The 22,500-nt window shown below is 39.7% G+C and overlaps 2 protein-coding genes across 2 annotated transcripts in view; both read right to left on the bottom strand.

Annotated features, from left to right (window-relative positions):
* LOC308687553 (NACHT, LRR and PYD domains-containing protein 1 homolog) overlaps nt 1-22,500 on the bottom strand; it is a 206,430-nt gene that overhangs the window by 100,756 nt on the left and 83,174 nt on the right. The gene's annotated exons all lie outside the window — the stretch shown is intronic.
* LOC308687560 (uncharacterized protein) overlaps nt 5,506-22,500 on the bottom strand; it is a 98,994-nt gene continuing 81,999 nt past the window's right edge. Inside the window, exons 10-11 of the mRNA XM_081360172.1 lie at nt 6,529-6,804; nt 5,506-6,362 (exon numbers count right to left, since the gene is read on the bottom strand). Of these exons, the coding sequence (XP_081216298.1) occupies nt 6,322-6,362; nt 6,529-6,804 (317 nt within the window). The 3' untranslated portion in view covers nt 5,506-6,321. The remainder of the gene's footprint in view (nt 6,363-6,528; nt 6,805-22,500) is intronic.

Here is a 22,500-nt window from a genome sequence, read left to right as displayed (position 1 = left end):
ACACAAGCTGTGTATTAGAGCTACACAATTCTGGATAAACTGAGAATAAAAATAAAGATCACGATTCTGAAAAAACAACTAAACAAAATAACATAATTTATGTTAATTGCTGAAGTATATTAAAAATGTTTAATTAATTTGAATTATTAAAAAATTATTCATTCGGGTTTGAATGAATGATTCAATTCCTCAATCAAATGCACTTGTTTCATAGATGAATCAGCATTTTTGAACTAATCTCCTGAATGAACGATTCAATGACAAATGTTTTTTAAAAGTCATTTGTCGCCATCTGGTGGCGTAACAATATAATTGATCCAATCGTTATTTGAAGTGCAAAGCTACTTTCAAAAGGTGACTGGTACCATAGACAGTGTTACATGTTAAAAAAACGTAATAATTTATTTATATGACCACTGATTGAAGCTTGAAAAATTTTTTTTTCCAATAAATAAATAATGATTAAAAAAGTTCAAAGTGATCATAAGTTTATTGCAATGCACAAATGTCCTGGTCAGAATGAGAATAAAACATGTATTTACCTGGAAAACATATGTTTTGATTGTGGCATTTTTTTGAGATTTAGAATCCAGTATTCCTATAGGTTAATTATTGTTTCTTTTATGAATTTAATAAAGAACTCTGTCTCGTATTCTGTCCAAACTATCCATGTAGGCTACTTTTGTGTCCATTCGTTTTTCCTTTTTTAACCCGTAATTGAAAAACGAAAAATGAACGGTTGTTGTCTTTTTAAAACGCAAAGTTGAACACCAACATTTTAATTTGAACTGGCTACACCAACTGCTGCGCAAAAAAGTAAATATCGACGAATTTTCAGATTTTTGTTTATGACTTTTTGCCCCTTTATTAAACATTTAAAATATTCACAAATTAATATGGAAAACATGTCGATTTTTCTGGTTTTCAAAGGCCAAATTAGAACCTGGAATTGATGTTTTTCCCGCAGTGCTGAATGAGAAGAGCCATTAATATTTTTAATAAACTAGCCTATTGCTTTGGCTAAAATCACATCTCCATCTCCGCTGTTAAGCAGATGCGCCTTTAGAGAGAAATGCACATCAGAAGGTATTAGCTTTCGATTCGAATTTGTTCGTTTTAAAGTGGACATTTCAAGCTTTAGCCTGCATAGGCTATATTTTGTTTCAGTTCTCGCGCTCCAGTTTACGGAGATCATGCAAGTGCGTCTGATTGTTTTCATTTATTTTACAAAAGCACAACGTTTCCTTGTTATTGTGAGTTTACACAAATAAAAGTAGTTAGGAATAATGTATTATTATTTTCTGTATGACCAGAAATGGTCAAAGTATTTTAAGTTGTTTCCACTGTTGATAGGAAAATGCAAGTGTTCGCAGCCGCGCCTCCGTGCCATGCAGCGCGCGCTCCACACTCAGCATTGTTCCTTTTTTGCATAAAAGCGTCTTCTAAATATAGCCTATTAAATGTTATAATTAAATAATATAAAATTATTATTATTTGCGTAGCTATACATGGACCTCAAACACACCGCGTCTTCTAACTCAGGTGACTGTAAATGCGCAAAAATGCGTAAATGCGTTTCCATTGCAGTTTTGCGAAATATTCCTTTTTCGAATTGCCTGAAAAACCACCTCATGCGAGCGTAAAAAATTGACGTGTTTCCATTGTGCTTATTTTCATTTCGCAATTTCAATTTGCGCAAATTGAAGGGTAATGGAAATGCGGTTGCAGACAGGTTTTTTCAACGGTTCGGCAGTAAACAAGGCACTAAGTAACTGATAACCAATCAGCAAACCTCAAGATGAATGACATTTAATTTAGCTAATTAAATTACATTTTTCATTGCAGGGCAGGGCCAATAACAATGCTAGACCAATCAACAAACTTTAAATGAAAAATTAAATGACTGACATATTATTGAAAAAATCAAACGTAAACGGACGGGGCCCCCTATTGGACGGGGCCCATGGGCTTGAGCCCAGTCAAGCCCAATGGTAAGTCCGGCCTTGGCCATCCCTATGCACTAGTAAAGACAAACGTGATTAAATAGTTAACAAAAAAAAAGAATTAGTGTCCAATAACTGGACCAATACATATTTTCCCTGTTGCTTTATAAATACATTATCCAGAAATATTGATACATTATCCAAAGCGTGTCTGCTACTCATATAAAAATGAAAAATTAATTACCATTTTTAATAAAGAAACGCAATAACCTGCTTGTTTTTACACCATGCTTTCAGTTACTAACAAAATTAAGAATAGGATTATGCATTCATGATTAATGTCCATTTTATCAATTGTACATTTAGCAATAACATAAGCCACAGGTTAGAGCAATATAGCGTTACTCACTGCTCGTTAGCTCATCTGTAGTTTGGGATGAAGGTTCTGGAGCTGACAGATCTTCTTGTTGGTCGTCAGCATGGAAGGATGGTGTCGGTGGATGCGATTCGATTATGTTTTGAGGGTGACTTGTGGGCCTAGAACCAATAATGTTGTCGATCGCATCAAACCACGGAGACTTCTCCTTCTCTTCTGTTGAGCTTCCAGTCTTTCTGAGGGAGTCTCGTATTTTCAGATATTGCTGTCTGAGTTTTTTATCTTCACGCGACATTGATCCGGCGTTCTTGTGAATCCCCTCGTTTTCAGGAGCTCGCCGAACATTTAGAAAATGTTAGCATTTTTATGTGTGTTTTCCAGTTGTGATTGTATGTTTTCGTCAGCCTATACAGCTAACAAGGTTTCAGTTTCATCGGAAGACCCTTTCCGCTCATTCTGAAAGTGACGCGTGTGCGACAGACGACTGTCCTGACGACCACATTATACGTCATCAATAGCGGTTCACTTCCGCCGTTTGGTTCGACAGCGTTCACATCAAACCAAACTCTAGCACCAAAAGTGCTAGTGTGAAAGCGCCCTAAATCTCAGTAATCGACACATTACCAGAGCTTTACTCATATTATTATCTGCTTCTACACCTAAAAATGATGGCATTACTCTCACATATGTTCATAACATCATGAAAGTCAGTTGTGGTGAAGTAAAAGCACAGAGTTAGTGATGAAGTTTCCTCAGAAAAGCTCCTGTCAGACTCTCTTTGCGAGCGCTGAGTGATCGACGTTTAACGGTTTTGTCTCCATTCACTGAAATAAAGAGCAGCACAGACACCATTAATAACTGAGAGAATGAAAAACACTAATGCCTCATAATCCAAGAAAGACTAAATAAGGCCGAGTCTGAAACTACAGTCTCTACTGAGAATCAAAGCTTGTTGAGATTGAAACAAACACTCGCTGATATCTGATGTCTTCCTTCCAGATGATTCTGTCTAATCTGAGGAGGATTCGTTACCATCAGAAATATCTCACACACTTCAGTCTGTCATATTGACCCTGAACACCTTCTGTGTGTCTTTGATTATAAACACACACAAATATGATCTTTGTCATGTTCATGATAGAGATATTTCAGTGTGAGCTGAGGCACAGAGGCTGGTGTGTGTGTGTGTGTGTGTGTGTGTGTGTGTGTGTGTGTCGCTCCTGTCATATAAAGCTGTTGTGCTCGTGGAGATCTAATAAAGGATAAAACACCATCATTTCAGAAGAAGATGTTGTGGTGATGAAGGCAGCAGATTGAGCTCTGAAGCTCCTGAAAGACTGGAATTACACCCATGATCATCTGTGTTTAACAGCGATACTGTGAGTGTGTGTACCGTCGCTGATCTGCACAATTCCTTTAGTGTCAGATAGTGTGTGGAGAAATAAAGCACACTATCAGGAGATCGTCTGTGTGTTTCATTCTGCTGATCTCTCGTCACATTCATGATCATTCATTCTGTCATCAGTTCACATCAATCATTCTCCTTACTCCAAATAAATGTTCACTTAAATACAATGATGAAGAAACTGGTGTAGAGCCAAATGTATTTACAGTCCAACGTCACAAACCTTCACTGGGTGCGTAAATCCAGCCCAAAAAAGTCCTAAAGTAGGAAAAGGATCCGCACACGTCGAATAGGACAAAGACTCTCCAACTGTTGGTTTATTACGCTTCAATAGAGGACACATAAAAGACCTGCAAAAACCTGCTATAAAGTGCTAAACATTTCCTCAATAACTCTAGTTGTCTAGAGTTAATCTCCAAACACTGAAATTCAGTTGAAATAATGTAAAATAGAAACTAATGTAAAGATCAATGCTATAATAAGAGCTCTACACATGTGTGTAATTATATAAACCATACTGTCAGTCGCCATAGTGACACAAATGAAGGAGATCAATGCATTTATTAACATTCAGAAAGCCGTCTTTCTGCTCTGTCTTCAGATCAGTGTAATGATCAGAGTAAACACACACACTATTCTCACTGCGACGGGCTTGAGCTCTCAGTGTGGCGTTGTGAATGTGCTGTCAATGTCAAATACTGATTTTAAAAGAGCCCGTCTGGAGATTCAACGGTCTGATCGATCTTTCATCTGCGGCCCGTCTGACTTACGCTCTCTCTAGAGTTCATGTGTCCTGTGTGTTTCTTTCCTATCAGCTCAATGATGCCAAACACTCTCTCAACTACAACAGTCACAGATGTTCCTCTACTGGACACATTTCTCTAGAGTTGATGCTGAAGTTCATGACAGATCATTGTGTTCATCACAACACAGCGGTCAAATGTATGAAATGAACAGCATCTTTTCTCCAAAGCAATAAGAGCACAAGCTTTGTTGTAGTCCAGACTTTAAAGTTAGGCATCTTTACAGATGATCATTTTAATAAATAGATAAAAACCTGCGCTGACAAACACTTGCAGTGCTGTGGATGTTTTCCAGGAGCCGCTGGAGGAGAAACGTGTGCAAAAGCAGAACAAAAGCTCCTGGAGACACAAACTGTGCTGCAACTACAGACTAAACCATGACTTGATGGAGCAACATGAGAAGAAATATTCCAGCTCTACGTGACGAATCTCACATTCTGCTTCTAAAGCATCAGAACGCTCAGCTGCTGTCATGGGAAGAGCATCACTGGACACTTCTTTTCTGCTCTGTGTTGAAGTGATTTAGACACTCCAGCTGAATAATGTTTAATCGGACAGATTTTGTGGAGCTTCGTTCAGGTGTCCTGATGTTGGAGGAAGGCTGAGACTGTTGTAGAGGACATGAAGCTCAGAGAACATATTCTTCACTGCCAAATATCTGTGCTTCAGCATTATTATACAACACATCATATTTCAGCTGTCTTCTATCAGGACAAATAAAGGAAAGGATCACAAGGACACAGAAATAGAGCTAGTGACACAGAAGTGGCTCAACTTACCCACCATTAGGGGTATAGTATGTTGTCACTGGGGAATTTGAGTTCAAAATAAATAAATTAAATATTAGTTTTTGTGCATTATCCCATGAGTCTTACTTTACAGCACATTATTCAGAATGTCTATTCATTAAGAATATTTCCATGCAGTGAAATATCCAAAATATCAAAATGTTAAAATATGACACAACAAAATAAAGTTAGAAAAAAAGAGCTTTTATTAGATAAAGAGAATATTAAATGTTCCTCATTGCAGTTCACCAAACATTGTGTGATTGCAGAAGAATATAATCACATGAAAAGAAGAGCTGGATTATATTTGCCACAACTATGATCAACATTTCATTATTTATGAAAAACATTTTATAAAAATGTACATAAACAATTCACCAACAAGTATGAAATACAGTTAGACAAATATAAATCTTGCTATACATTTACTTTAACATTAAACTTGTTTTACCTTCCCTGTATTTGAGTTCAAAATAAAAAAGTGGGGAAACGGTCCATTAACTCATGACAGTCTTACTCTACAGCACATTATTCAGAGTGTCTCTCATTCAGAATATTTCCACTTCTGTGACTGAAGTAACGTCGACGTCCGGGTTAGCAGTAGCATTGGCCGTCAGGCAAGTGTTATTTAAATAAACTCCTGATGTACTTACAAACTTTCCAATGCCTCGTTTTATGAGTACAGAACCTATTTGTACTACTGTAGAAGTTTGGTACCATTCTGGGCATTATTAGTGGGGTAATTTACCAGATACATCATAGGATCCATTAGCGCCTGCACTAAGCCATTCGGCTGATATCTCTAAATAAGCTCTAACTTTAATAATGTTCAACCAAGGGAAAAAAGGCTTCTGGGGGGTATTCGGCTCGAGGTCATGGTGCAAAGGACCCTAGGCTGATTTTACTCCGAACCATCCCTTTAAGTTCAATACTTGAATATAATTATGGGATAAATATGTATTTTCAGGTACAGACTGATCATTATTTACCCTTGATCTGTTTTGAATCAGCAAGTAGAAGAAGCCCTCATGTTGCCCTCAGTCCGAGCTGTGAGAGAAAGATGAAACATCAGATTACACAAACACATCAGCTGAGCAAAGAGAAACATTTGAGTTTAACAATGACTTCATTTTTCACTCTGAATCCATCACAGCACTAAACAATCACTCCTTACAATGAAAGAAAACATTTAAATGTAATGTTTAAACATTACCTTCCTTGTGTTTGTTCTCCAACTCTTTAGCCAGATTATTCTGGTTCATCTTCCTCAGGATGTTCACTGTGTTCTTCACAGCTTCTTCTGGTCCTAAACGTGCCACTATCGTGTCCACTGTGTCAAAGACATCTGCGTTCTGCATTTCAGAAGTTGAAATACACTCACTATTCCTCAAGTACCACTGAAACTGCTTCAGGTCATCTTTTCCTAGATCCCTCAGTGAGTTCACGAGCAGCTCTTTAACAGACGCCATATTCCTTCGCTCATTCACTTCTGCAGGACAAAAAGAAAAAGGTCTTCAGTATTTTTCACTCTAAACAGATGATTCGAAGTATTCAGATGTTAGGGTTAGATCAGGTCTCGTCTCTTAGAGGCATCTCATCCAAACTCTTGTCCAACAGTCAGTGATTTGTCAGCGAGTCACACACAAAGCAGGAAACAAGATTTAAATTAAAAAAATTTTACGAGTAGTACAATTAGTAGTCAGAGGTGCAAAAACATTATATGTTGCCATGGAAGGACTGAATAACACATTTACAAGATCTAAATGAATTATTTGAGCTAAATAATGTTGTAAAATTATTGTGTGTGTATAATGTAGATATATTTTAGCTCCTCCTATGAACTTCATATAACTATAAATGACCTTGCCATAGCACATTAATTGTAATATCCATTTTACAACAGTACACAAGCCCAAGTTTTACCACCTCCCTACAAAAGGAATCAAATTAGTAAATAAAGTTGCATAGAACTACTCAGAAGAATGATGTGTTGACATAATCAATTACATTAAAGGGACAATGTGTAGCTTTTTAGGTATTTTATTATCTAAAATTAATATTTTTATTCATACATATGTCCTCAATGGTGTACAAATACCTCTGCCAATTATCTGACTTATCCTCGTAAACAAAGAATTTATTATCTTTATATACATGGGACGGGTCGGTCCATGGAGGCTTCCATGTAGTTCCGCCATCTTGAAAAACTATAATAGCAGAGAGGGACAAAAAGTACTGGGCCAACGCGTTTCCACAAACGCCACACACGTTTTCGTTCAGAGCCAGCATCACGTGACTGAAGCCAGCAGGAGCGGAGGAGCAGAGAGAGGCGCTTGTCACTGCCGCGGCAAGTTTAAAAGGCTGCACTGCACTGTACGGTTATTTATAATGGAGGACCATATATGCTGAGTCACAGGATAAGGAGTCCTCGTCGTCAAAAAAGTCCAAAATAAGACCGTAAAAGGAAACGTGACCGGAGATTACAAAAACAAGGGTTTATGTCGGGATAGCTAATGCAGGAGAAAGCTTTCAAAAGAGACGCTGAAGTTGCCTGCTTTCTTCTCGACAGGTAAGTCAATGTTACGGTCTTAATTACAAGCTTATTTTTCATTGCTTGGTTGTGTACTTTATTATATAGACAGTAGAACATTTATAGTTACAGTAAAAGTTAAACAGGCTCTTTGATGAATAAAGTAGAGAAGGCCCTAAAAACAAGGTTGTGTGTTTTGTTTGTTCAAAACTGTAACATTCGTTTGTTCGTTGTGTCAAGTTGCAGTTTGTTTGAAATAACAAACAAGTTCACCCGAAGGAAAACTCGATGAAGTGATATTAGAGGACATCCTGTCATAGCTTTTTGGTACATAACGGCTACCGTAGATGCAACACACATTTTAAAAAAAGAGGCAGTGTAGAGTACTATTCGTTTGAATGCAAAACACAATTTCACCGCTAGATGGGAGAAATTCCTACACAATGTCCTTTTAATTATGGAAAAAACTTATATTTGTGTGGAATGCACCAAAGTGGCACAGTGTCTACATTCATCCCTAACAGTTGCGGCGCCAGGGAGGAGCTAGATGGTGCTGTAGCTCCCCCTATAATAGCCATAGCACCTGCCCAGCACCCCCAAGAAATATCTGTAATTTTTTATATTTATATTTTAATGTCATGTTTGAATAGTCTTTTTCATGTTGTTAAAAATAGGAATTAAATAATACTTTAAAAATCGCGAATCGCTGAGCGAGCAGGAACGAGTAGAAACGAGTAACGTTAGTGACTGTTGTCGTCGAAAAAGATCAGCAGCTAAATATGTGGATGGTGAAAGGCAACAGGTAGGATTTAAAGTGTGACGTCCAGGCATGTAGGCTACTGGTTATCGGGACTACCGGGAGATTTTGTTTTGCTTTATTGGCAGCACTGGGTTAGTATGTAATTAGTGTGTAATGCATTGCTCAAAAAAAAAGTTAGCATTTTTTCTGACACCCTATGAAACACGAAGATCAGCGGCCCATTGGTTCTTTTCTTGATTGACACTGGGCTGGCCCAATCACATCTTTAATGTGAAGTATAGAAATATACTCTTTCAAGTATAGAAATTAGTACAAAATTAATTATGAAAGTTTCCTTTATTTTGCAGTGCATTTGTTTTACAATATATGGCTATTACTATCATGGGATTAATATTATAACTATTATTATGTAGTAGTGTAATTTAGATTGACACTGTAACTAAAAAGATTTGAATTTTTCTTTGTTTAATTTGCACACTGAATATGGGTTGAAGCTTTTAATTTTTAACTCTCAAAGTGCACCAGATTGATGATTGCCAAAATTGTTGCTGCATACCCCTCTGACACTGCGCTCCTGTCTATAGCCCTTGCGTTGAATACATTTACATATATATACAGTATGCTTGTAGTCGCGTAACGAGTATAGTTAATGCGGGCGTGTACGCATTTGTATACCAAGGGTGGTCTGATGCGACCTCCATTATGAAACGCCCCAAAATTCAAAGCACCTTCTCTTAAAGGACAAGTTAGGTATTTTACACTTAAAGCCCTGTTTACAGATCGTTTCTGATGAAATAGAACGGTTAAGACTAAAATTTGGACACATGCTGCTGTCCCGAGAATTTTAGGTTTCTTTCGCTTTCCCCCCCACCTCCAGAATGGCAGCCTATGGGCACTGGAACAATCCTTCCTAAAACGCATTAAACTTTCGTTTACAAAGACGTGAAACTCACCGAGTGGTCAGGGGTGTTCACTGATATGCTCACACAAAAATCGCTGCAAAAGATGCTTTAAGTGTTGAGCATCCCCATAGCACCTGCAACAGAAAATCTCTGGAGCCGCCACTGATCCCTAATCCTGTCATGTTTCACACAAAACAAGACTCACCAGAGCAGATGCTAATTAACTATTAGTTCTTCAGTAACTCTTATTAGTTATGCAGTAAGTAAGAAACAGTATTCTAAAGTGTTACTGAGATATTGATTTCAGATTAAACTGTTTTAAAATCGTACCTGTTTGTATCTTATGATCCAACAGTGTAAAAAACAATAGTCATAATGGCAACAGCTGCATTTGTATGAAACAATACAGAGAGCAAATCCATGATACTGGATGGCATAATTAACTGTACACAAAATATTGATTTGACTGTGTTTAAATATTTTATCAGCTCACCAAATGCAAAACTTCCACAAAGTAAAACCCGTTCCTAGTGAGTGTATAGCGCTGCTGACTTCAGTGACCCGGATGAGTCCCTGTTTCTGTTCTCTGTTGTTATCTGGGAATATCATACTGCTGGATGGCATGATTGACCAATCAGAATCAAGTATTCCACAGAGCCGTGTAATAAACTCTTATAAAGATTACTCCTCCAATGAACTAGAGAAGAGTAAACTTAATAAAATACACATCCTGAGACGTAAAACCCCCACTGCTAGATTACGAACTGAAGGTTTGTATACACTGTATAATCTAATTAGATACTCCTAATAAAAATAAAAAAACATGCAAACCGATTGCCTTAAAAAAACTAAGTGAAATGGAAATAGTATGTTGTACTGGCAAATGCTTAGTTAGTATAGTTCACTTACACTAGAGTATAACCAACAGTTACTACTTTGGGTAAATGCTAATTAATAGTCTGTTAATAGGGAGGGTCATAAGCATCAACATATGTTTAAACCAAAGAGCAAACAAAAACAGCAATAAAATATGTGATTTTATATATAGACACCAAAATATATTCAAAACAAAGAAACTACATTCAAATAGTATTGCCAAAACACCCAGTACACAAAGAGATATAAATAGAGCGGTATAAGAGTTGAAGTTTCCAGCAATATATGAATCAGGCTTTATAACGTTCACTGGTGTAAACGGTTAAGGTGATTTATGAGAGTCAGATACAAGTCTTAATTCTCTTTAGGAAGTCAAATGGTGTGGAGGTTTGGATGGTAAACGAACGACGGTCGCTGACCGTCATCAAACATACAGATTTCCCACCAAAGTAAGTCCATAGCAGTAATCCAACTGTCCAAGGTAACTACATCCAACCAGAAACCTTGTTGCTGGACTCAGTGTAGCAAAATCTCAGCCAGGACCACAAAGTTGGCACAAATATTCGTTCAGTACAAACAGAAAAGTCCTTCTACAAGACACAAAATGCCTCCTGTTAATTATGTGCAATCCATTCACTATATTCAATAAGTACAAAAATAATCTTTCATCAGTAAATAAAACATCAACATGAACATATACATTTTACTTACAGTTGAGCATGAAACAGAGCGTTTCTCAACCAGGACTTTGTTTGACAGGTGACCAAGGAGGTCAGCCATGCTAATTTCTTCTACTGCTCACCTGTCTCTTTATCTAGGCATAGAGGTCTCACTAATACCTCTAGTGGTGAGGAGTGTAATTGCAGTTTAAAAAAACTAAGTAACTGACAGATGTTTGTTACATATCCTCCCCCTCAGAAGAAGAAATCCTGACATACCCATGACAAAGTTTTAAGTTCTGTACATGAAAAGTGTCAACATATTTAGAGTCATCAAGAAATGAAACAACATAGTTCACAGGTCCTAAACGTTTCTCAATTTTGGCAGGACCCTTCCATTTTGCAGACAATTTAGCCATAAATCCATCATCTGCCTTGGATAAAGGATGAGCTCGGACCCAAACTACATCTCCTACTTGAAAGTTAGTCTGTTTCCTTTTCTGGTCGTAGTAGCGTTTTTGTTTGGTTTGAGCCCGTTCCACATTATCCTTTATCAAACGGATCAGGCTTTGCTGTCTGTCTATTACCGCATAAGTAGGACTATCAGGATCAGGTGGATGATGAAGAGCTCTTTCCAAAGGTCCCTTTAATTTCCTTCCTAATGCGATCTCTGAAGGAGTGTAGCCAGTACTTTCATGCCACGCTGTGTTGATGGCGAATCTAAATTCGGCCAACCACCTATCCCATTGTCTGTGGTGATCCCCCACGTATGAAGCCATCATTGTTTTAAGTGTACGATTGACTCGTTCGGTAAGGTTTGTTTGTGGATGGTAAGCTGTTGTTAGCTTTTGAGTTACTCCCCATTGTTTACAGATTTCGTTGAGGAGATGTGATGTAAACTGTGCTCCGCGGTCGGACACGAGATATGCAGGTGTTCCCCATCTTGTGAATACTTCTTCCACTAAGATCCGTGCTATTTGTGGTGCTTTAGCAACTCGTAGAGGGAATAATTCTACCCACTTGGAACAGTAATCGACCACCACTAGTAAGTGTTCGTTCTGTTTAATGCTCTTAGGAAAGGGTCCCATCAGATCCACCCCAAGCATAAAACCGGGTTCAACAACTGGAGTTGATTGTAAAAGCCCTGACAGCTTTGTCAGAGATGGTTTGTACTTCTGACAAGTTTGGCAATTCTTACAGTACTTCCATACGTCAGCACGTATACTTTGCCAATAGGCAACTTCCATGAGCCGGAGAAGTGTCTTCATTTGACCCAGGTGACCACTTAGTGGATTATCATGTGCGTACTGTAAGAATTCTTCTCGAAAATTTGCAGGTATGAGTAATTGCAACTTTTCCCCCCGCAGACCACCAGGAACACTACGGAACAACAATCCGTTTTCATGAACATAATGTACTCGTGTGGGATCACAGCTCATTTGTGGATCAGCTTTCTTGCTTAGCTCTTGTATCTCAGAGTCGCCTTGCTGTGCAGAAGAAAGCTGAGATAGATCTACTGGCAAGTTTGCTGGATTTACAGTAGATTTAATGGCTTTGACTACTGTTACCATACCTGATGTGGCCGTGGATTCCAAACTTCTGGACAATACATCAGGGACAACATTACACTGTCCCTTCTTGTATTTAACAGTGAAGTCAAACCCTTGCAAGCGGATGGTCCATCGTGTCAATCTTGAAGATAGCTTGGGGTGTTGAAACACCCATGTCAAAGCAGAGTGGTCAGTAACTACCTCAAAGGATCGACCTTCCAGGTATGATCTCCATTTTTCCACAGCCCAGATTACAGCCAGGCATTCTTTTTCTGAAACAGAATAGGATTTCTCTGCTCCGTGCAATAATCTGGAGGCATAAGCTACAACATGTTCTTCTCCCTCTGAATCTTGAGTTAATACTGCTCCCAATCCAACTTCACTAGCATCAGTTTGCACTCTGAAAAGTTTGGTCAAATCAGGTGGAACTAGCACAGGGGCATTGATTAGGTCATGTTTGATGGTATCAAAAGCTTTTTGGCATTCCTTTGTCCAAGACCATGTGGATTTCTTTTGTTTTAAGGCATGGAGCGGAGCAGCCTTATCTGAGAAATTAGATTAGATTAGATTAGATTCAACTTTATTGTCATTACACAAGTACAGGTACAAGGCAACGAAATGCAGTTTAGGTCTAACCAGAAGTGCAATAGCAGCAAGTGCAGGATATACAGTGGTTCCATAAGTGCAGAACATGGATATGTACTGAATAAATATAGAGTTGAATACTATTATAAACAAAAATTTACAGATAGATTGTCCTATGAATATAATATACAGATAACTATTACTGTGAACAGAGTTTACAGCTAGATATGTACTGAATATAATAATATACAGATGGCTATTACTATAAACAGAATGTTTACAGATAGATATGTACTGAATATAATATACAGATGGCTGTTACTATAAACAGAATTTTACAGATAGATATGTACTATGAATATATATACAGATGGCTGTTACTATAAACAGAATGTGAGCATAATATACAGATGGCTATTACTATAAACAGAATTTAACAAATAGATATATGTATAAGTTAGGCTAATGAGCAGTATAACAATGGATTTAAAGTAGTGCAAATAAAGTTTGGACAGAAGCTATCCGAGTGAAAGTGCAGTGGAAAGTAATTGCATATTACAGTTAAGGTACGATATTGCAATGTATATATAAACAGTCGGTACTGTAAATAAACAGTCGGCAGTGCAAATTGAGCATATTCCAGTCAAGGTAGTAGTGCAAGATGCATATGTAAACAGTTGTTACTGTAATAACAGTCAGCAGTGCAAATTAACATTATAGTATTGCAAATAACAAAATGGAGGCAGGTGTGAGGAGGGAGAGGAGAGTCAATCAGTATATAAGGGGAGTGGGATCAATGAGGGTTAGAGTTTAATAAAGAGACAGCTCTGGGGAAAAAACTGTTCTTTAGTCTGCTGGTCCTGGTCCGGAGGCACCTGAAACGCCTGCCGGAGGGCAGGAGAGAAAACAGTCTGTGGGCTGGGTGAGAGGAGTCCTTAAGGATGCTGCGAGCTCGATGCAGACAGCGTTTCCTCTGGATGTGCTCGATGGCAGGTAGTGGAGTCCCAGTGATGCGCTGGGCGGTTTTCACCACCCGCTGCAGTGCCTTGCGCTCTGCAACAGAACAGCTCCCATACCACACTGTAGCACAGTTGGTCAGGATGCTTTCTATTGCACAGCGATAGAAGTTCACCAGGATAGTGGAGGAAAGCTGATTCTTCCTCAGTGTCCTCAGGAAGAAAAGGCGCTGGTGAGCCTTCTTGACCAGGCTGGAGGTGTTGGTTGTCCAGGTCATGTCCGCCGAGATGTGGATCCCCAGGAACTTGAAACTGGAGACACGCTCAACAGCCATTCCATTGATGTGGATGGTGTCGTGTGTGCCTCTTGACACTTTCCTGAAGTCCACGATGAGCTCCTTCGTTTTGGTGGTGTTGAGGAGCTGGTTATTTTCGGTGCACCATGTGGCCAGGTGCTTGATCTCCTCCCTATAGGCAGTCTCATCGTTGTTGCTGATGAGACCAATCACCGTAGTGTCGTCCGCAAACTTGACGATGGAATTAGATCCGTACACAGGCTTGCAGTCGGAGGTGAAGAGGGAGTAGAGGAACGGGCTTAGCACACAGCCCTGTGGTACACCAGTGTTGAGTGTGATGGATGTGGAGCAGTTGGAGCCTGATCGAACATTCTGGGGTCTGTTGGTCAAGAAGTCCAAAATCCAGTTGCACATGGAGGTGTTGAAGCCCAGGTCTCCAAGTTTGGCTATTAACTTAGTTGGGATGACAGTGTTGAATGCTGAGCAGAAGTCAACAAACAGCATGCGTGCATAAGTGTTCTTATTGTCCAGATGTGTGAGCACAGAGTGCAGTGCCATGGAGACTGCATCCTCTGTGCTCCTATTGCTACGGTAGGCAAAGTGGTGTGAGTCCAATGTGGATGGTAGAGAGTCTTTTAGGTGTGCCAGGACCAGCCGCTCAAAGCACTTCATTACGATGGGTGTGAGTGCTACAGGGCGGTAGTCATTAAGGCACTTCGGGCTGGAGTGTTTTGGCACTGGCACAATGGAAGTGCATTTAAAGCATGTTGGTACAGCTGCTTGGGCAAGAGACAGGTTGAAAATGTCTGTAAAAACCCCAGCGAGCTGCTCCGCACATGCCCTGAGTACGCGTCCAGGGATGTTGTCTGGTCCAGCAGCCTTGTGTGCGCTGATCCTGCTCAGTGCATTGCAGACATCTGTGGAGGAGAGTGTGATCGGTGGGTGGTCAGCTGAGGATTTGAGCTTGGTGGCAGTTTCTCTGTTGTCTCTTTCAAAGTGAGCATAAAAGTCATTTAGCTCGTTCAGGAAGTTGACATCAGTGGCTGCGGGGGTGGAGTGAGAGGGTTTGTAGTCACTGATGGCCTGAATGCCCTGCCACATGCGCCGAGGGTCAGCGTTGGAAAAGTGTCCCTCTATCTTAAGCTTGTAGCAGTGCTTGGCCTCTTTGATGCCCCTTTTCAGATTTGCTCTGGATGTGCTATAGGCTTGTGCATCTCCTGATCTGAAGGCAGTATTGCGTGTCTTCAATAGGAGTCGCACTTCCCTGTTCATCCATGGCTTCTGATTTGGGTATGTGGTGATCTGCTTCTGGGTTGTAACACTGTCAATGGTGGTATTAATATAATCCAGTACAGAGGAGGTGTAGCAGTCAATGTCCGTGTGAGAGCCACTGGTGGCTTGAGAAGCAAACATACTCCAGTCTGTGTGTAGAAACCTTTCCTGGAGTGAGAAATCTGCCCCCGCAGGCCACACCTTGATGGTCTTCACTGATGGCTTCACGCGATTGATCAGAGGTGCATATTTGGGGGTGAGGAACAAAGAAAGGTGATCTGACTGTCCCAAGTGGGGGAGGGGTGTCGCGACGTAAGCTTCAGCCATGTTTGTGTAAACATGGTCTAAGGTTTTGTTTCCTCTGGTGTGACAGGAAACATGCTGGTGAAATTTCGGTAGCACTGACTTTAAGTTTGAATGATTAAAATCACCCGCAACAATAAACGCAGCTTCCGGGTGAACGGTCTGTTGTTTACTGATGGCTGCGTGAAGTTCTTTCATAGCAAACTTGGCATCAGCATCCGGGGGAATATAGGCTGCAGTTATAATAGTGGAAGTGAACTCCCGCAGTAGATAAAACGGTCTACATTTAACCATGAGAAACTCAAGGTTAGCTGAACAATGTCTCCCAACAATAGCAGAGTTTGTGCACCAAGCTTTGTTAATGTAAATGCACAATCCACCACCTCTGGTCTTACCGGAGCCATCTAATGTTCTATCCGCCCGGAATGTATGGCGTCCCGCTAGCTCAATAGCGTTGTCCGGTATTCCGCTGTTTAACCATGTTTCCGTGAAAATTAGAACATTACAGCTCAAAAGTCTCTTGCTGTATGTGATGTTGAGTCGAATCTCCTCCATTTTGTTCAACAGCGACCGTACATTGGCAAGGAAAATGCTGGGTAAAGAGAGCCGGTGTGGTGTTAGCTTTAGCTTAGCTCTTAGTCCTCCGCGCTTCCCCCGCCTTTGTTTACGATCTCGCCGGCGCCTGCGAGCACTTCCGCCCGGCCGGGCAGAGTGCATAGCCTCGGGTGATCTGGCGATCTCAGGAAGGAGTCGAAGGTTGTCCATAAAACTGTCGGAAATTCGCAAACCAATATCCAAAAGCTCACCTTGGGTGTACGATGTTAAGGCACAACTGTTCTGGACGAACAGACCCGAAATGAGCAAGAAAAATACTGCTAAATTACAGAATCTGGAGAGACCGCGAGCCTCGCGATGTACTCGCGCCGCCAAATTAGGTATGAACCTATGGTACCATCCTGCCAATCCTAAAAACCGCTGCACATCTTTGAGAGACTGCGGTACAGGAAACTCACGAACTGCAGACACTTTAGATGGATCCGTCTTAACTCCTTCACCAGATACCAGATGTCCTAAGAAGGTAAGAGATGTTTGAAAGAAGTTACATTTCTGAAGATTCAAAGTGAGGCCTGCATTAGCGAGACAGCTGAACACTTGATCGAGGTGTTTTAAGTGTTTTTCTTCGTTTTCTGAATACACTACTACATCATCAATGTAGACAAGGCAACACTTTCCCTTCAGTTCCCGAAGAACATGCTCCATCATTCTTTGAAACGATGCGGCGGCATTTTTCAGCCCGAAAGGAAGACGCAAAAATTCAAAGAGACCTGCAGATGTAACCAAAGCAGTCTTCTGTATACTGTCTGGTTCCATGTCCATTTGCCAATAGCCGGTTTTAAGATCAATTGTACTGAACACTGTCACTCCATGTAATGATTCCAAAATGTCCTGAATTTGTGGCATGGGGTAAGCATCCAGGTGAGTCTTTGCATTTAAACCACGGTAGTCCACGCATAACCTTGATCCTCCATCCTTTTTAGGCACTACTACTACTGGTGAAGCCCACGGGGAAGTTGATGGACGAATGATTTTCTTGTCTAGCAACTCTTTAATTTCTGCTTCAATAAACTGTTTTTTTTTCTACTGACACTCTATAAGCTCTTTTCCTGACTGGAACTTCATTGGTAGTGATGATTCGATGTTTGACTACGCTTGACTGACCAATCTCATTAGTGCACACTGTTGGCCATGTCAACATCAGTTCCTGCAGCGACTCTTTGTTCCATTGGTTGGTGTTAGATTTTTGGACTAGCTGATAGATTGAATGTAGAGTATCATCAGAAACTGTAGGTGAGGATAATGCAAGGTAGAAATGTACTGATGAACCGGATACCTGAGGCAGAAAAGGGAAAGTTACATCTTCATCTGCATCTCTCAATGATGGCAGTCGATATTGAGATCTTCTGAAATCAAGAATGATCCCTGAGGATAACATAAAATCCATTCCAAGAATGATAGGTACAGTCAAATCTGCATCTCTCATAATGTAGAGCGTCAGGTCCATTTTTCTCCCATGGAGTTCACATTCCCAGCATAGCTTTCCAATAGCAGTCTGTTTCTGACCATTAGCTAGTAAAAAAGATTGCCCCTGGCTAGGTTTGCATGTTTCTTGTTGTCGCAATTGCTTCCAACAGGATTCTTGAATCAGAGACAAAGTACTCCCAGTATCAATCATTGCTTGAAAATATCTACTACGTAATACGATAGGAAGGGTGAGCATCTCTGGTTGAACAATACTTTTTCCAGACTGCATGACTCTCGTGTTAGCTGGAGAAGATTTTAGTGCAGCTTCTCTGGAATAATTAGCTTTCCTCTTTTGTGTCTCTGCACTTACTTGACTCCAGTATCTTTTGGATTCATCAAAGTCTCTTTCAATTTGCGTGCCAATTCTCACTAGCTCATCCACGTCTATTACAGTTCCCCTGAGTAGACTCGCTAGCCGTGGGTTGCAATTTCGCAAAATGGCATGCACAATTTCTCTTTCAGGCATATCTTTGTTCCTTCGAATACATAAGGCTCGATAATGGTAAGCAAAATCCCTAATACTTTCTTTTGCACCCTGTTTTCTTTCAAGTAATCTTCTTGCCGCTTCTTCTTCATAGTCTTCACTTATAAAAGACCGCAAGAAGATTTTTTTGAACTGCTTCCATGTCTGTACATTCCTCTTCTCTGCCAGCCACCAATCTTTAGCAGTACCTTTTAACACTGACGTAAGAGAAGCAAATATCTCATAATCGCAGAGAGGTCGTATGGCAAAGTATTCTTCACATCTCTCTATAAAAGTAACTGGATCTTCTTCTTCATTGTTACTAAAATTTGGAAAGTCTAATTTCACTGGAGGATGTAATGACATCATGGACATACTTTCTAGACCAGGTAACTGACTACGTGGCACATGGTAAGTTTGATTCGTACCTGTGGAACCCGGAACAAGAATAGGAGATGTCTGATTTGCCTGTATGGGAGTGGATACTATGGGCACAAGGTTTTTTAGCTTGTGGTCAATTTGAACATCCCGTCTTTTTAAACAATCCACCATGGACTTGCCCAAGTCTTGGATTTCGAGATTCACTTTATTTTGTACTCTTTCACATTCTTGTTCAATGCGGTATCTCATTCTTTCCTCAATAGCTCTACATCCCTCTTGCATTTCCGCAAAGGTAACACAGTCATTCAACTTCCGAACACATTCCTCAAAACGACTTTCCATCGTGCCAACTCTTGCAGTCAGTTGTCCAATTAGTGCTGTCAATGATGCATTTAGTTCTTGTACTTGTTCTTCCGCAGGTTCTGGAGGCGGTGGTAGAATATCAGTAAAATCAGGCACAATCTCAGCCTCAATACCTTCAACTTCCTCCTCTGAGTCTATATAAAGGTCACTAAAGGTATTGATCAGTTCTTTAATAGGCTCTCTTCTATCAAGAAATGTACCAGAAGAAAAATCGTGTTTAGGTCCCGGCTCATCCTCATCACTATTATTTTGGCTTGCCATATTTATCATTAGAATAAACAATGTTTCATAAATGTCAATGAGTCCCTGTTCGGGCGCCAATCTATAACCAACAGTTACTACTTTGGGTAAATGCTAATTAATAGTCTGTTAATAGGGAGGGTCATAAGCATCAACATATGTTTAAACCAAAGAGCAAACAAAAACAGCAATGAAATATGTGATTTTATATATAGACACCAAAATATATTCAAAACAAAGAAACTACATTCAAATAGTATTGCCAAAACACCCAGTACACAAAGAGATATAAATAGAGCGGTATAAGAGTTGAAGTTTCCAGCAATATATGAATCAGGCTTTATAACGTTCACTGGTGTAAACGGTTAAGGTGATTTATGAGAGTCAGATACAAGTCTTAATTCTCTTTAGGAAGTCAAATGGTGTGGAGGTTTGGATGGTAAACGAACGACGGTCGCTGACCGTCATCAAACATACAGATTTCCCACCAAAGTAAGTCCATAGCAGTAATCCAACTGTCCAAGGTAACTACATCCAACCAGAAACCTTGTTGCTGGACTCAGTGTAGCAAAATCTCAGCCAGGACCACAAAGTTGGCACAAATATTCGTTCAGTACAAACAGAAAAGTCCTTCTACAAGACACAAAATGCCTCCTGTTAATTATGTGCAATCCATTCACTATATTCAATAAGTACAAAAATAATCTTTCATCAGTAAATAAAACATCAACATGAACATATACATTTTACTTACAGTTGAGCATGAAACAGAGCGTTTCTCAACCAGGACTTTGTTTGACAGGTGACCAAGGAGGTCAGCCATGCTAATTTCTTCTACTGCTCACCTGTCTCTTTATCTAGGCATAGAGGTCTCACTAATACCTCTAGTGGTGAGGAGTGTAATTGCAGTTTAAAAAAACTAAGTAACTGACAGATGTTTGTTACAAGAGTTCTAGTAACTAAAAAAGACACGTAGAGAGAACTTGATAATTTACTTTAGATTGCTCTTGACTTAGTATAGTTACCATTGTTGTGTTTCACATGCTGAATGGTGACGAAGTCGGTCAGGGGTGTCTACCTGAAAGTGGCACCTCCCTCGCTCCAGTTACACCTCAAACTCGACGTCAACGCAGGAAGGGTCACAATAGGAAGCCTGTAACTAAGCATGTCACTGACGAGCTCTCTGGTTTACTAAAACATATGACTGTTTAAAAATATTGTTTTGAATAAAGAGCTTTCTGTCCATCTCTGCCTCTCTCAAGTCACATGAGAGAGCAGTGACAAGGGTCTTTGTCCACACATAAAAAAGGAACTATTGTATCTTCGGAGGGACAGCCACTGACTGGACAGTTAGGCGGGTACAGAAATAGACTACACTAGCTGGGATCAGCAGTTGTACATGTGATGTTGAAATCATGTGTGCCTTACAGTAAATATGATGAAGACACCTCAATTCGGACTATAAAAGAAGAGACCTGGACAGAATTCAAGGGCTCTTCCATGCAATCTCCAATCCGGAACGCCAGCAGTTTTCGGATGCAAGAAGCTTTAAGCCTAGCTAATATTTCTCTGTTAGTTTAGTACTCTATTATAATCTGTAACAAGTATATCTTTCATTTTGATTCCTTTAATAAATATTGTTAAACATTTATTACAATCATCTGACTGGAACTTGGATTTTTGAGTACGTGTCACCTTCTTCCCCCTGGTTTAAGAAGGTCCTAGCTGGAGGAAAACTACAAGAGGGTGAGCATTCTTTTCTGATAAGAAAATGTATGCACTGTGAGATTTGGTTGATTACAGAGCCTAGCCAAAGAGGCAGCTTACGACAGGGTTATTGTTGTATAGCGAACACGGTTGAAGAGTACCTAAACAGGTAAACTTATACTACGAAGGGGACATTTATTATATTTATAATCCTTATTATCTTTATAATAAAATACGAATTTGTAGAGACTGATCGCCTAACTCTTAAAGGCACGACTACAGGATAGGCTCTGTAGTTACCGCGGGATCATCTATATATTCTGGATAGGATATAGGATAATTTGGAACGGTATTAATCGTGAAAAACCTTTACAATGGTGAACTCTGTGACTCAAGCATGGGCAATTACAAGATATTGTCACAAATATAATGGGATTATATCAACCCAATTAAAAGTTTCACAAGGTGTTAATGACTCAGGTGTTATCAATACAATTTTAAAAGACCATTATTCAATGTAAAAAAATAAACCAGTAAATGATTTAGTTAGAAGTTCTGTCACCTTTTAGAATAGAATTACAATAATATAAATGAAGTTCCAAGTGCCCAACCGAATATAACACTGATAATCATAATGGTGAGTTCAGACAAAAACATTTTAGGAAAATCAATTTATGAAGTCAGCTTATGTGAAGTTCTCTAATAATATTGTATTGACAATTCAATATCAAAATTACTTTGGGAAGCGAGTGAATGCAAACAGAGAAAGAAAACTGCAGAAGTGGAGGAAATGAGTGAAAAGTCTATTAAGAATTGCCATGCCTCAGAAACTCTTTTTGCTTGACGAAATGTCACTCAAACCGAACAATTGGTTTTCTAGGTAACCAAGCCTGAGTTTTCTGAGTTTACTTTGCATTGGAAAAAAACTAATTAAATATATAAAATATTTACGAGTTTCTTTGCAATGTCATTAGCAATTAATTGTCTTGTCCCATGTTTACCAGTTCCCCGCTATGTTTAATGCATATTAGTCTCCCCAGGTGTCTCTGGTTAACCACAGCCCCTTGTTAGCTTGTTATCTTGTTTGCCTCTATACTTAAACCCTGTGTCTTGTGTCAGTGTTTGTGGCTTTTTGACTTTGCATGTTGTTCTGTTCCCGAGTCTTGGTCCTGATGTCTGCATCTGTGAAGTTTTGAGTTTATTTAATAAAGTATGCTGCATGTGGATCTGGATTCTGCCTCTGCTTCAAACTTGGCGTTA

This window comes from Scardinius erythrophthalmus, assembly GCF_964197995.2.
Source record: "Scardinius erythrophthalmus genome assembly, chromosome: 3".
In the NCBI taxonomy this organism is placed as follows: domain Eukaryota; kingdom Metazoa; phylum Chordata; class Actinopteri; order Cypriniformes; family Leuciscidae; genus Scardinius; species Scardinius erythrophthalmus.
Note: the sequence above shows the minus strand (reverse complement) of the source record. Positions and strands in the feature narration are given on the sequence as shown.